The 14,430-nt window shown below is 44.8% G+C and overlaps 1 protein-coding gene across 1 annotated transcript in view; it reads right to left on the reverse strand.

The window, feature by feature from the left end:
* Positions 1-14,430, reverse strand: part of CSMD1 (CUB and Sushi multiple domains 1) — a 669,247-nt gene that overhangs the window by 352,934 nt on the left and 301,883 nt on the right. The window contains exons 14-16 of the mRNA XM_042982757.1: positions 5,555-5,671; positions 3,891-4,106; positions 941-1,129 (exon numbers count right to left, since the gene is read on the reverse strand). Of these exons, the coding sequence (XP_042838691.1) occupies positions 941-1,129; positions 3,891-4,106; positions 5,555-5,671 (522 nt within the window). The remainder of the gene's footprint in view (positions 1-940; positions 1,130-3,890; positions 4,107-5,554; positions 5,672-14,430) is intronic.

Below are 14,430 nucleotides of genomic sequence, written 5' to 3' on the forward strand. Positions count from 1 at the left end.
GTATGGGTCCTGAAATCTCATCTCCACAATGTTGCCACCCGCCTCTGTCACATGAACTAGTGGGACCAGGGCGGAACCATGGACTCCCTGTGACGCAGAGGCTCACCGCTGCGCTGGGCTGGCATTAATCTCCGGATGAATGTCATAACGCTGCGTCCTTAGGCAGTTTTCTGTAACTCGAGAGGACAGACTTTAAAGATGTTAAGCCACACGGCTGAGTGGCAGGTGCTAGGCATTACCTCTGGGGTGATGCGCAGACCCGAGACGGGCAGGTGGTTCCAAATCTAGCCCTCCCTGCGCTCACAGCTCCGCTCCGCTCTCTGCCTTATGGGAGCTCAGTTCCCAGATTAGCAGTACATGTAACCCCACTGGGCCCGCATCCTAATCCCACCGTCTTGGAAAGTACCCAGTAAAGACCCCTGCTTCTCTCTGGAATGCCCCCTTGAATTCCTCAAAAACACACTGAGAAGGCTACTCTGGCATGGAAGTTTCTACAATGCCCACTTTGCAGGAGTATGCCACAATCAAATCAAAAGCGTTAAATGGCAAAGTTAACAAGGAAACCGGTATTTTAAACTGTCCCCATCATTACACCAGGAGATACTCACTGTTTTACGCAACAGAATTGTCACCAGTTGTGTTAACACAGCCTGGCGTCTCGCTTTTATTTTTCCTTTTGTTCCGGGTGATTTTTACTTCTGTGCATATTTTTTCCTTCACAAATATGCTTGGCACGTGCTTTAGATTTACCCTCATTCAGTCGTAAGAACGGAGGGCTGAAAGGAGCTGACTTCACAGACAAGGTAAGTGCAGCCCAGAGGGGCTCACGCCCAGGGTAGCAGGGTGCCCCCCCCGCCCTCGCCAAGCTGGGCCCTGCGCCCTGACTGCACCGCGCCCTGTCCCCACTGGGTGAATGAAATGAAAGCGTGTGACCACCTACCCACACACCTTGGCAGAGGCGCGCTCCACACACGACGGCCCCCACCCAGGCACGTAAGCTTGGTTGCACCTTCTAAGCGATACCCCGGGAAGCAGGAAAAAGTCAGAGAGTCCCCGACTCCAAAGTGGAAACCAATTCTTCGGCTGAAGGCAGGGACGCCAGGGTCATCGCAAGGCTCCAGGTCATATTCTGAGACATGAAGAGAGGAGACGGAGTAAATGTGTGGGAACTTGGGTAAACACTCAAAACTTACTTACCAAGAACTAAAAAAAAAAAAACAAAACAAAAAAACAACAGCTACTATTTAAAAAACCTCACGCATAGTTGTTCAAACTGCTCTGTAGTGGTTATGTGGATTGGTTTTCTTTGTACCCTAAGCTGGTTCGTGATGAACCGCATGAATTCTAGTATTTTTTTAAATAGATGTGTAACATTAAGATAAGGTGAACATTTTACGGCTGTGACGTAAACCCTATGAAATAATTTTCGCGCTGAAGGTCAAGGATGCTTGGAGAATCAAGCCCACTCAATTAAGCACCAGTGAATGACACCTGGGACAGAGCAGACGCTGGGCAGCTGTGTGTAACCGCTCGTGCATCTGGAGCTCCCTCCCACACTGTCCCATTAGCATCTGCAGAGACACTACTGTGACGTGCATCGGGAAATGCCACTTTAGTAAAACCTTCTAAAAACGACAGAAGGAAACTGGGCCGGCAGGAGGAAAGGCGGATAGAAAACCATACTGATTTTGTGCACACATCTGAAGAGCCCCCAGAAGGGAAAACACTTCATTTGCATGATAAAGTTGCTACTTATTTGGACACTTAAAAAATAAACGCCCTTGTATTAGTGTCACTGGCAATTGTTTGCAGCCAGGTTTCAAGGCGAAATTCTTGCGAATGAAATTACTCCTCAGCACACCTGAAGAACAAGTTTAGGGCAGCACTGGCTTTGCAATCCCAGGTGTTGTGTTTTGTTTTGTTTTTTTTTCAAAACTGTCTGAGCCTGTGTGTGACACAGTCTAGGTTAGGTGACTCCTTCTGCAAGCTTTGCGAATCGTTTCCCATCGGTTGTGTGCAAGTGGATTGGTCCAGGTGTTCAAAAACCGCGACCACCTTAATTTTTAACATTTTAAAATATTTTAAAACTGTTGCAAAGCGCTGCCAAGGTCCAGAAAGTGTGTCTTGTTTCTCGCCTGCTTGTCTGTTTAGGGAGGTTGCGGAAGAAGACAATTAGCCCTAGAGCTGGCTTCTGACCTTTGCTAACCAAAAGGCTTATTGTCAGCTCTGCGCTGGGAGTGACAGAATTAAGAAACAGATGCCATGGAAAGGGTGGGAACGACAGACTTCTGAGACATATCTAGGGGGGAGCCCCACAGAGGTGGGCGCTGCCAGATTCTTCCTGTGGAATGTTCTAGTTGACTCCATGTTGGATCTCGATGGAAGTTGAGAACAAAGACAGTGACATTCTCATGGTGCCCGAACTGAGACCCAGCAGGAAAGAAGGTACAGAGGAATTAGGCATTAGTGTTAGGAAAATTTAAGTCTTTGTTCCACAGAGCGGCCAATCTCATGATTAACCCGATTATGGGCAAATTTCCAAGAAATCAAGTTGTCTGAGCTTGTCCCAAGAGCTCCACTAATGCAGTGAAATGCCAAGAAAAATCAACAAAGTCAGGTAAAGATAAATGGCACTGGTTATAATTATGGGGCGTATAAAATAGTTCAGAGCATCTTAAAATCCCTAAGAAATCTTTTTCTTTACGACAGTTATTTCAACGCATATATCGCTAAGGACCATGTGATACTGAGTGATTATTAACTTCCTCCTGCGTAGAAGACATAGGAATACACCTGCTGCTGATGGAAAGGCGGAAGGTACAGAAACCCCTTTCCTAAGAGTTTTAGCCTTAGAACAGGAGATGAGATAAATACCCAAATATTGTGACGGCGAATCTCGTACGAGGCATCAGAAGTTGCTAAGGAACTTATGGGAGGTCCAAGGGGAAGAAATCACTCCTGATTACGGGACTCAGGAACTACCTAATGAAAACTGCATTAGCTCTGGGCTGGGCGGAGCGGAGTGGAGGAGCACTGTCCTTTCCAAAGCATCACACACAGAAGTGCAAAAACACCCTTGTGTCCACCCATCAGGATCTTAGAGCAGGAGCGCCCTTCTGTGGGCTGAGGCTGCATCTGTGTTAGTGCAGGGACCCGACCATGGTCACTGAGCATCGCTTATGTGATTAAATGCATCTCATAAACGCTCGGCTAATTTTTAAGTGTGGGTACTTTTTCCGCGTCCACAAAAACACAGTAATACTATTCACAGCACCATTCATAGTAACAGTGTAACCCGGGCAAACAGCAGAAAGCCTTCACATATCATGTAGGTGCCATCACTGAAAGTAAAAATGTCACATGATTTTGGAGCCTGGTTTTGTCTGTGGTCATAACTGCATCAAAGTAAATGAAAACTCATCCTCAGTTGTGTGTGTGTGTGTGTGTGTGTGTGTGTGTGTGTGTATTCACGCTTCTTTTTTATTGATTTCACTCTAGAGGAGGTTTTTGAGCCAAGTATTGGCATCCGCTGGAAGGCAGGCACCAAAATAATCAGATGATGGCTTCTCCTGAGAATGTCTCCCAATGGGGACACTTTCCTTGAGATTTTGATAGAACTGATGAGAAGTGAGTGAGAAGGGCTTTCAGGAGAACTTAGTGATATTAGCAATTTCTCAGGGATGAGAATTTGCAAAGTGCCATTTCGAGGATGCCGGGCAGAGGTCCTAGCGTCTTTCTTCAAGGAGGCTCGGCCCCCTTGGCTCACCAGCTAATGCTCACGACCGCTGGGACATTAACCTGTAATCACACACGCACAGGCACACGCATACGCTCACACACACAGTGCTATTATTGCCAGAGAAGAGACACGTTAGAGGAGAACAACATACCTGAGAACGTGATGTTGAAGCCCTCGTAGGAAATGGAAAAGTCTGAGATGAACCGAAGCTGGGCGGTGAAGTTTCCAAACAAACCCGCCTTAATAGTGTGAGGCAGTACAGAGCCAGTGAGTCTGGCCACGGGCTCGGTGAAACTCCCATCCTCTGTGATCAGTAAATAGTCGTGGGAGCTTTCTAGGTGGAAGGTGTGGAAGATCATCTGAACTCCTGAGAAGCAGAAAAAGGGAGGGGGGGAGGGGCCGGGGGTGGGTGGGGGAGGGAGAGATATCAGAGTTAACAGCTAAAGAAAAATCATTTCTTCTGGGCTTAGAGACATCAAACTCTTGAATCAAAAAAAAATCTTAATAAGCAAACTTTTAAGTTTCAAAGGAAAATACAGAGAATGTATAGAAAGAGTGGACTAAGAAATGAAGAGGGGATAAACGGTAGAAATAAATACTTAAGGATATGGAAGTATAGGCACAGGTGTCGATTAGACATGGGCTTATGGGTGTAGGCACAGACACAGGTGCAGACACAGACGCAAACACAGACATAAACACACAGACAGACACAGATATACAAGTACAACATGGCGGGCATTTACAGTAAACGCATGTAGGAATGGTGACTAGCATTTATCCCAGAGGAGAGAAGGACCAGATAACTTTTTCATTTACGTTTAACAAATATCTTCTAGGAAACCTCAGGTTGGAGGTCTAGCCATATAAACGTAGGGCTGAAGGGAGAATTCATTGAAATTATAGATTTATGTGCCTTTTAGGCATCTGTTCTCACGTTAACCATACCGACAAAGGATCAGTGGATTCCTATAGGAAAACGAATAACATTAACTACAAACAGCTCTTTTTAAATAAAAATACTCATCTTTATAGTGACAAACTCAGTCACTCACAATTTGTTTCTGCTTTATTCTTGATTTCCTTCAAGGAAATTCTGAACATGCATTCATGATACCTATGAGCATAGCGTAATATAGGACACATAATCAAAAATGTCAATTTAGCAGCAGAGTCCAAATTAAGTGTAAGACAGTTTGTCTCCATGAGATTGATGTGATCAAAATTTCATATTATCTCCTTAAAAATGACAAGTGTTGTCATACAGAAAACACCCAGGTACAGTCCTAAATCCAGTGTTTATGAACTACATTTCTCACACAAATTACGAATCTTCCTGGCTTTTAGTATGCTTATCTATAAAATGAGGATAATTAAATCTGCTCCAGAAATCATCACTGGATTGTGTGAAGATAAATGACTTACGTATAATAATACTGAGTAAACTTAGAAAATAAGGCAAGTACAAAATTTATGCTAGATGTATCATGGAAATGAAGTTTGGATACTTTACTTCCTTTGACTTCATCAATATTTGTGTTTTCTCCGACGCATGCCTCTTTTCCTTGCCAGCACACCTACTTTCTAAGCACACGTTGACCTGTATAAATCTAAGTTACCCGATAGAAAGCAGTACAGGGAATCTACTCCTACTGTAGCATCAGTGATTCCAGACCACTCTTCTTCTAAAATCGTACATAACATCAAAATTTACGGTTAAAATAATATGTGAAGAAATCACGTAGCTTACTTGCTCACGCATGCATACCTTCTTCTAACCACTCTGCACATATAAAATCCATGTAATATTCTTACCCTTCCCGTGAGACACTTCAATGGTCCATGTACAGTTCAGGGAGTTTGGGTAAAAATCCGGAAACCCTGGGGAAAGGACGGTTCCACTCTTCCCATGGATGTAGCCTCCACAGAGGGCTTTAAATAATAAGGAATATTTATCGCTGTAGTAAATTTTTGCGATGATTGCTAGAATAAAATACTTTTAAAGTGATACTTACTTTGCACAAGGACTAAAAGTGTGTCAAATATCACCTCTATGAAAAATAAAACAAAACTGCAACTTTACCTGCAATTAGCTATGTCATAGAAAGGCATCCTAAACAGTACAAAACCCACAAAATAACACAGAGTCAGGTATGGCCACGAGAGTGGGATTCTGCGTGACTTACCTGGCCGGGGGATCCCCAGATTTGTGGTCAAAGGTTGTTCTGGGTGTATCTGGCACGACGCAGGAAGAGATTAACATTTCAATAGGTGGCCTGAGCAAAGCCCACTGCCCTCCCTAATGTGGGTGGGCCTTAGCCAATCAGTGGAAGGCTCCAACAGAACAAAAGGGTGATTCTTCCACAAATAAGGTGAAACTCCCTTTGTCTGACTGCCTTTGAACAGATAATCTCATCAGTTTATTTATTTATTTTTTTCCTACCTTTGGACTCTTTCTGAGTCTCAAGCCTGACAGCCTCCAGCCTAGAATTCACACCATCCGCTCTCCTGTGTTTCCAGCTGTCCACTGCAAGTCTTAGGAGTGGACAGCCTCCACAACATGTAAACCAATTCCTTATAATAAATCCCTCTCCTCCCTCTCTCTCCCTTTCTCTCTCCCTCTCCCTCCCTTTCTCTCTCCTTCTCTCTCTGCGCGCGCACACACACACACACACACACACACACATACACACACACACACACCCACACCCTACTGGTTCTTTTTCTCTAGACAACCCTGACTTGCACAATTACAGCTTCAGAAATGGTGCAGGTTTGCATTTTTTTAGAGTTGACGGTCTTAGTGTTTCTTCAGTGGATTTAAATCCTCAACAAGATGACCTGTTCAACGTGTCTTAGAGACTAATTTCTTTAATCTTTTTTTTGATTATTATTTTCGAAAGAGAGATTGAGAGAGAGAGCAAGTGCACATGAGCTTGTGGGAGGGGCAGAGAGAAGGAGAAAGAGATTCTTAAGCAGGCTCCATACCCGATGCAGGGCTTGATCCCAGGACCCTGGAATCACAACCTGAGCTGAAATCAAGAGACGTTTGCTCAACCGACTGAGCCAATCAGGCACGCTGAGACTCACTTCTGAATAAAGAAAAAGGTTATATGCAATCATGTGAATGAGAAAGTAGAGACATTGAGGGAATCGACGGAATAGGGAAGTTTCAGTTCTCAATCTGTTACCATGTGCTCTCCACGCACACGTGTAACCAAGCTTCCTTTTTGGAACTCGGTAAGATTATCATTAAATGACTGATACCTGAAGTAATGTTCTCCTATTAGAATGAACATCCTGAACTGTGTCTCATAAAGCTAGTTCCATAAAGTAACAGCTGCGGAAGAATTAGCGAGTTTGTGAAGGATGCGATCTTCGTATCATGCTCATGCATCATGTGTTTTAAGGGAACAGATAATCTCTTTGAAAATGTAAACCACATGGGAAGAGTTACATAAAAATCAGCAAAACAGAAACTTCTTGAGTGAGTTCTAGCCAATTTTAACGGTGGAGGATTGTCACGTCTTAAAATTAGGTTGACTCCATCTCATTACGAAACAGGTAGTGTTAATATAACATTTGGAATTAATTTGTTCCACAAAAGGCCAGACACTGCCCTCAGCCCTGGAAATGGTGAACAAAATAGACAAAAGTCCTTGCGCTCAGAGAGTCAACACTGCGGTTGAAGGAGAGAGACTATTTCCACAATAATGTAAAGAGCAGATTATACATGATGTTGGGAGATGGTAAGCACCAGGGGAGAAAATGAAGAGGGAGAGAAGAAGGCCAGGGAATTCTCCGCACTGTGTGGGGTTGGGGGCCACCTGTGCAGGTGGGCAGGGAAGCGTACTTGGGAGGTGGCCCATGAAGAGACCTTGGAGACCAAGGAGGGAGAGGCTGGAGACCTGGGAAGAACTTGTGTGCAGAGACAAGCACTGGGACCAGGCCTGAGTCGGGCTGTGGGCGGGACGTGCCCCAGGGCAGCTGAGAGGGAGGGGGTGGGAGAAGCCAGGATGAACAGTATCTAGAGGGTGGGGGCCTTGCCACTTGTCTGAGTGAGGTGTAGGGCCCTGGAGGCTCCGGTGGGGCAGGACAGGCGCTAACTGGGCCTTTTTCCCTGGCGCTGGGTGAGAATGGCATGAGGCTGGCAGAGGGTCCAGTGGGTAGGACACGACGGCAGACGTCGAAGAAAGTGGGGAGGACCTCGCCATGGTTTCAAGGCAGAGCCACCGGGCTTTTTTCATGAATGGGATGTGGACGCCATGACAAAAAAAAACCAAAAAATTAAAAATTAAAAGAGCGTGAAGGAACTGAAGGTGAGGTAGACTCTGGGGTGTAGACCAGCTCAGTCTCAGGTCCCCGAAGCTGGATGCCTACTGCACATCCACGCAGAACTTCTGTCATGGCAGCTGGACTCACAAGTCCCCCCAGGGGATGGGAGCAAGAATAGGAGCCGTGGAGACCACCCGCCCAATGGATGTGGATGAAGAAGCCCAACCCGCTCTCTCCAGGGCTAACCAGCCGAGGGAGGTGAGAAGCTTCAACAAAGGACATGAGAAAGGTGGCCGTGGCCTGGGACAAGACCGGGGACAGAATGCAGCCTCGAGCATAGCAGCTACCTATTAGCAACTTTCTATGTGTCTGTGATTGGATCAGGGTAGATCGGGACGTTAGCTTCTCAAGTATTTACCAAGGATGGAAGCATAACGAGTGGAAACCATTTGATGTCAAGTTGAGGTACCACATATGCAGTTATTTGCAGTAATCTTTACCTTAAAACCTCCACACGCTGGAGAAAACGGATAAAAATAATCTATATCCAGCTACACTTAAGACACTATAAAATTCATCAATCTCTGTTTCACCCTCTGCCTTCATGCCATCAGGATAAAATGGTGGATCGTATACTGGGAGAAGATTGGGAGGAGAGACATCTGACCACTGATGTTTCCATCAGTTCAACACCGAACTCAGAAAGCGCGAACCCACGCCATCGAGGCGCCGTTTAGGAGCAAAGTAACAAAGAAAGACACCGATGAAGTAAATCAGTAAATCTGCGGCTCGTTTTGATTCATGTATGTGCAAATGCAACACAGTCTTCAAGCATTATGAAGAGTTTTGAATAGAAATGATTTCATCCACAAAGCATCCTTTTTTGTTTTTTTTTTTCCTTCTTTTTTTAGGGAAAGGAGATTTGAGGTACACAATTGTACTGGTATTCCCGCCTGACATCGAAGAGGGAAGAGAGTGAAATAAGGGAACTGCTTTCGTTTTTACTGTCCACATGGGCCTCTGGCCACATCCTCACAGACAAGTCTCCATTCCCTTAGAAGCGCCACAGGGAGCGGGGCATGTAGTCTGAATGACAATAATCTGTTTCTTCCTGCAGTGCACAGTCTTTTCCGGTAGTTGTAAAAAGCACAGTAAACCTTTACTTTTGCTATCCTTAGGGCCATAATTCCTTGAATTTCACTTTGCTATTTACGTTACCTACCCACTGTCAGAGACCCAGAGACATTACACCGGCAACCTCTCGGGAAAACGGAGACATACAGAAAGGAGGAAAGACAGGAGAGATGAATGTATAGGCAGTCTTTCCCAAACATGTCTCGAGTTCTGCCTCTGGCTCTACTTTAATCCTTTCATCCACCCACACCTCCATCCAAAATGACTTACTGAGGAATTTACTGGTATTTTCCAGGCCCACGCAAGCTCTTGGGCGCACAGCAAGGAGTAACACAGACAAAACACTCTTCTTCCAAAGTTGGCATTCCAGTGGGCCAGCAAAATAACTTGAGGAGGTGACTAATCAGGACTAAGAACAAGGGTCTGAACACGTTCTCGGAACTCACAGGCGGTCTAGGGAATTAGAGCACGGTGGGGTGGGCCGGGGGGCTGCCGAGTCCATCCGCGCAGGTGTCCGGGCCAAAGGGATGTGGACCGTTGAGTGGGTGATACAAGGATGGAGGGGGCACGGGCGGTCTGAGTGGACCCCGTGTTCACAGACTGCCCTGTGACAGGCTGCCAGCTGCCAGTGTCCTGGAGAGTCTTGGGGGTCTAGGGGTGTCCTTGGCAAAGCCCCCAGACCACCCGCGGACCCTGCGGGTGTCCGCTTCCTGTCGCCAGACCCTGCCCAGAGGCCTGTGATGTGTCCCAGTGTGCGGACACGAGCTCGTAGAGCTCAAACCCCGGCTTCAGTGTTCACTTCTCCGTGTCTCCTCTGCCTGGACCAGAGGCAGGCCAGAGGAATCGGAGCGGACGGCCTCTCCTTGCTCCCTGAAAATACCCTTTGTTTCCACAGCACCGACTCTGAGGACCAACCTGCTGGCTCCCAAAATCGTGTCTGAAACACTGGCTTCCTTCTCAGGCCACGGCTGAGTTTCCCACTGCCGGCAAAGGCCCTTGGAATGTAACCTCCGGGGCCCTGTCTTCACAGCCACTTTCTGTTTTTCACCTCTCACACTTGGTGAAACTGGCGTGTTTCAGGCCTTCTTTGTGTGATTTATGTCCCAGCTCCTGCCTTCCTGTCTCTTCCTCAGAGAGATTAACATGTGAAAGCACACAGTATTCCGTCTGCTTTGTCCCTCTTTTCTTATTTTCCGTTTTCCTTGTTCGCTTTAAACTACTAATAAAGTTCTATCTGAAGCAAAAACTTAATGGGGTGACATTCTATTTCCAATTATCCGTGGCCTCTCCATGTCCTACAGAGTTATTAAGTTTACTCATTCGTTCACTCATTTGTTCCACCATTCATTCACGTATTTATACTGAATCTTTTATCTAAAATAAATAAATCTTACGTGGAAACCCTACCAATAAAAGGGGGAATAATTTAGAGCTGTTCAGTTAAAGCAGGGGATGTTATTTCAAGCCCTGCCATCATCCTCAGTTTTTTCTCAAAGAAAGCTGGAGTCCCACTCTGGGACCATGGCGCCCTGTGGTTTCAAGTCTTGCCAAGGAAACAGGGTTTGTCCCTTAGGACTAGTGTGAAAGGGCTCTGAATGACCTTCAGTCTCCCATCCATCCAGAGCAAAGGACTCCCTATCCCCCAAATCCCTTAGCCCGCTGACACTTTCATGCCTGGATTCCTAGCATTCCTTCACTTCTAATTCTTCCTCTCAACAGTATCTTGAAAGATGCATCTTGAATCCTGCCTCCCAAGACTTCCAAGATTCCAAATTGTAACTTATCTTTTTCATCTCTCTATTCTCAAAACACTTTTCCTGTGCCTCATAAAGCACTTCTTTCACTGGGCGATTTAAAAAATAAGTCTTTCCCTTCTCTAAGCTACAAGTTCATGAACTTACAGCTGTGTACCTACAAATACAGTAGTTTTCCAATAGATGCTTGTGGAAAGAGTCCAGAGTGTACACAAATATTTATTCAGTGAAGAAAGTTTTCCAAAATTTTTCTAGCACTTGTTTTTCAACAAATAAGAAGGCACTTTATTTGAATGTTCACGATATCTCTTTAAAATGTGAGTATGCTAACGCATAAACGGTAAAACTGAAATGAAGCAAGATGCTATGCAGATGAAAGATACTGATAGAGTGTATCTTCTTTTCATGGGGATATAAAATATTGTAATTAATTCTGATTTCTTCTTCCATTCTCAGAGCTATGAATCTTTAAAGGTTTAAATATCCTATTGATGTATCATTTGTCACAATAAAAACCCAGGGGGGTTAAAAGATTGCTTAAGATTTGAAAATGCAACAAGAGCGGTTCTTACAGTTAAATGAAAACAATCAACCATGACTGTCTAAAACTCTTATATCAAACTCTACAATCTCCCCAGGTTTTCAGATTTATTAATAGCCATTTATCATAAATTTATTATTATCTGAAAGAGTTTTCAATGAAACCAAAGCAAAGCAAACAGTTTATGTTACAAATTCCTTTTAGAAGGGTTAAATTTCAAATGTACACGGATTTCAGTGGGGAGAAAGGAAAAGAGACACAACACATAAATCGAATGTACTTTCTTTTCTATGGAAAAGGCCAAATGCATGCTGTCATTTCTAAAGCATGTCAGCTACCTTTAAGGCCTCGAGACCCTGCTCTGCCCATCCTCCCTTCGTTTCTCTGAGAGAATTTCCCACTGACCATTTTGTTCATGTTCCATTCACTCTACGTCCCCAAACCTCCAGGAATCTGCAGAATGTGCCAGGTCAGCCCCAGTGTGTTCGTTTTCTCTGCCTCAGTGCCTCTGCACGGGCTGGCCACTTTGGGAAATTCGACTCATCACTGAAATCCAGGCTCAAGTGCTGTATTTTAGGTGAGACCCTCAATGCCTATCACTACGACCTTAAAAGAAAACTAAGGAGCGGCACCTGGGTGGCTCAGTCAGTTCAGTTCCCGACTCTTGAGTTCGGCTCAGGTCATGAGCTCATGGTTCGTGAGTATGAGCCCCACATCAGGCTATGTGTTTTCAGGGCAGGGCCTGCTTGGGAATCTCTCTCTCTCTCCCTCTCTCTCTGCCTCTCCCCTGCTCATGCATGCTTTCTCTTTGTCTTTCAAACTAAATAAACTTAAAAAAAAAATACAACTGAGAAAACTATTAAATAATTAAGTGTATGTATGATATATGCACATGCTATGGTCTGGATGTTTGTGTATCGCCGTAACTCATGTTGACTCCCTAATGGGCAACGTGATGGTGTTAAGGAGGCAGGGCCTTGAGGTGTGGGTATGTCACAAGGGCTGATTATGGCCTTTATAGAAGGGGCCCCACAGAGCTCCCTTGCCCCTCCTCCCTGAGACGACACGGGGAGAACACAGCCATGTGCAGCCTAGAACGGGGGCCTCACAAGAACTGGATCGTGTTGTCCCTCGAACTTGGACCCCATCCTCCGGAACAGTGAGAAACACATGCCTGCTGTAGAGAAGCCACCGTGTCTGGTTTTATTTTGTTATAGCAGGCTGCGTGGGTTACCACAGAGTGTATCCGGCTACCTGAAATTATACGTTTTAAAGTTAAAGTCTATGGCACTGCACACAAGGAGAAACGGATGTTAGAAAAGTTAATAATGCTGGTGACCTGGTGTGATTCGGTTGAGTGCATCCTGGTCTTGGAGGAGGGGTGGATTCGGGGAACGCAACACGAAAGGACGTGGGAGTGGGGGGGGGGGTGACTACTGCATGGGCTTGGTTGAGGGGACGAGGGCAGTCGTGCCTGGGTCGTCTGCTGGGCAGAGGAGAAAGTCATCTTGGTCAGATACTAAAATATTTAAACGAACTAAGTTACCACCACTGTTCAATCAAGAATACATGGAGAGTGTCGTTGTCCTCTCTTGAGAAGAATCCAATTTAAAATCAAAATTACCCATCTCAGGTGGGTCTGGATAAGTGTCTACTCTCACTAGTACCTTACGGCGGCCTTTTCTACCAGATCCAGAGTCTAGTTAGCTAGACGACTGTTGTGTATCTTCCTGTGAAGAGCTGGGCACTTTCATCAACACAACTGATTGTGTATTTTTTTTAAATTTTTTTTTAACGTTTATTTATTTTTGAGACAGGGAGAGACAGAGCATGAATGGGGGAGGGTCAGAGAGAGGGAGACACAGAATCTGAAACAGGCTCCAGGCTCTGATCTGTCAGCACAGAGCCCAACGCGGGGCTAGAACTCACAGACCGCGAGATCATGACCTGAGCCGAAGTCCGCCGCTCAACCGACTGAGCCACCCAGGCGCCCCAACTGATTGTGTGTTTAAAGCACAATCAGCGACCTCAACTTTTCCATCTTCCCCGCGCTGCCTGAAAAGTCTGCAGTTACAACTTGAGGCCGCGCGTTGGCAGTCGCTCAACTCATTCATCCCGAAGGAAAATGGAAAAAAGAGAGCAACTTCTATGTGCTCCCTTCCTAAGTCCCATTCAGCTCTGGTCAAAAAAATAAAAAGAAATAACAGCTATTATTAAATTTGCACAGTGGCTCCCAATAAAGCCACGTGTTTGCATATCAGGTAAATAACTCTTCCAATAAAATTACTTCTATGATTTGCTTACTGCAGATTTTGGATTAAATGGTTTAATAAATATTTTGATTGATGCTTAGTTATGCATGAGTAACAACTAAGTATTTTAGGTGTGAGACCTTTATCATACTTTGTGCCCTTGTTATAATTCTTGCCAATACAAAATCCTACTATAAATATAGTAAATATTTTTGCATACTATTTATGATACCTCAGATTAAAAAAAATTATTAGTCCAGTAGCTAGCATCCTCTGACACTGTTCAGTAATTACATGAGTAAATTTTATTTATTTTCTTCATCACTAGGGTTCCAATTACAAAAATAAGACCTAATACAAATTCATATAACACCAAAAAAATGTGGAGATAAAAACTGAAAGACTCTCCCTCTCCCTACAGCTTACCAACCTCCCAAAATGAGAGCATTAGGGTTACCGTTTTAGAATGTCTATTTTCAGCCAGTTTCTATGTATATACCGTAAATGTGTCTGTAAGTACATGCATGGATATGTTCACGTACACAACGTGCATTGTCCTGAGACTTGCTCTTTTCTCCAGAAAGGGGGTATCATTTCAGTTTCCTAGCAACAGGACAGAATGAACGCGCATCTCCCTAATCCCATGATGATGGAGAGTAATTTGACCTTTCTACTTTTTTGCAAATCAACAGGGTAGAAAAAAAAAAAATTTTTTTTTTGCATTTTCCTGAGTCC

The sequence above is a fragment of the Panthera tigris genome, chromosome B1 (genome assembly GCF_018350195.1).
Source record: "Panthera tigris isolate Pti1 chromosome B1, P.tigris_Pti1_mat1.1, whole genome shotgun sequence".
Classification (NCBI taxonomy): Eukaryota; Metazoa; Chordata; class Mammalia; order Carnivora; family Felidae; genus Panthera; species Panthera tigris.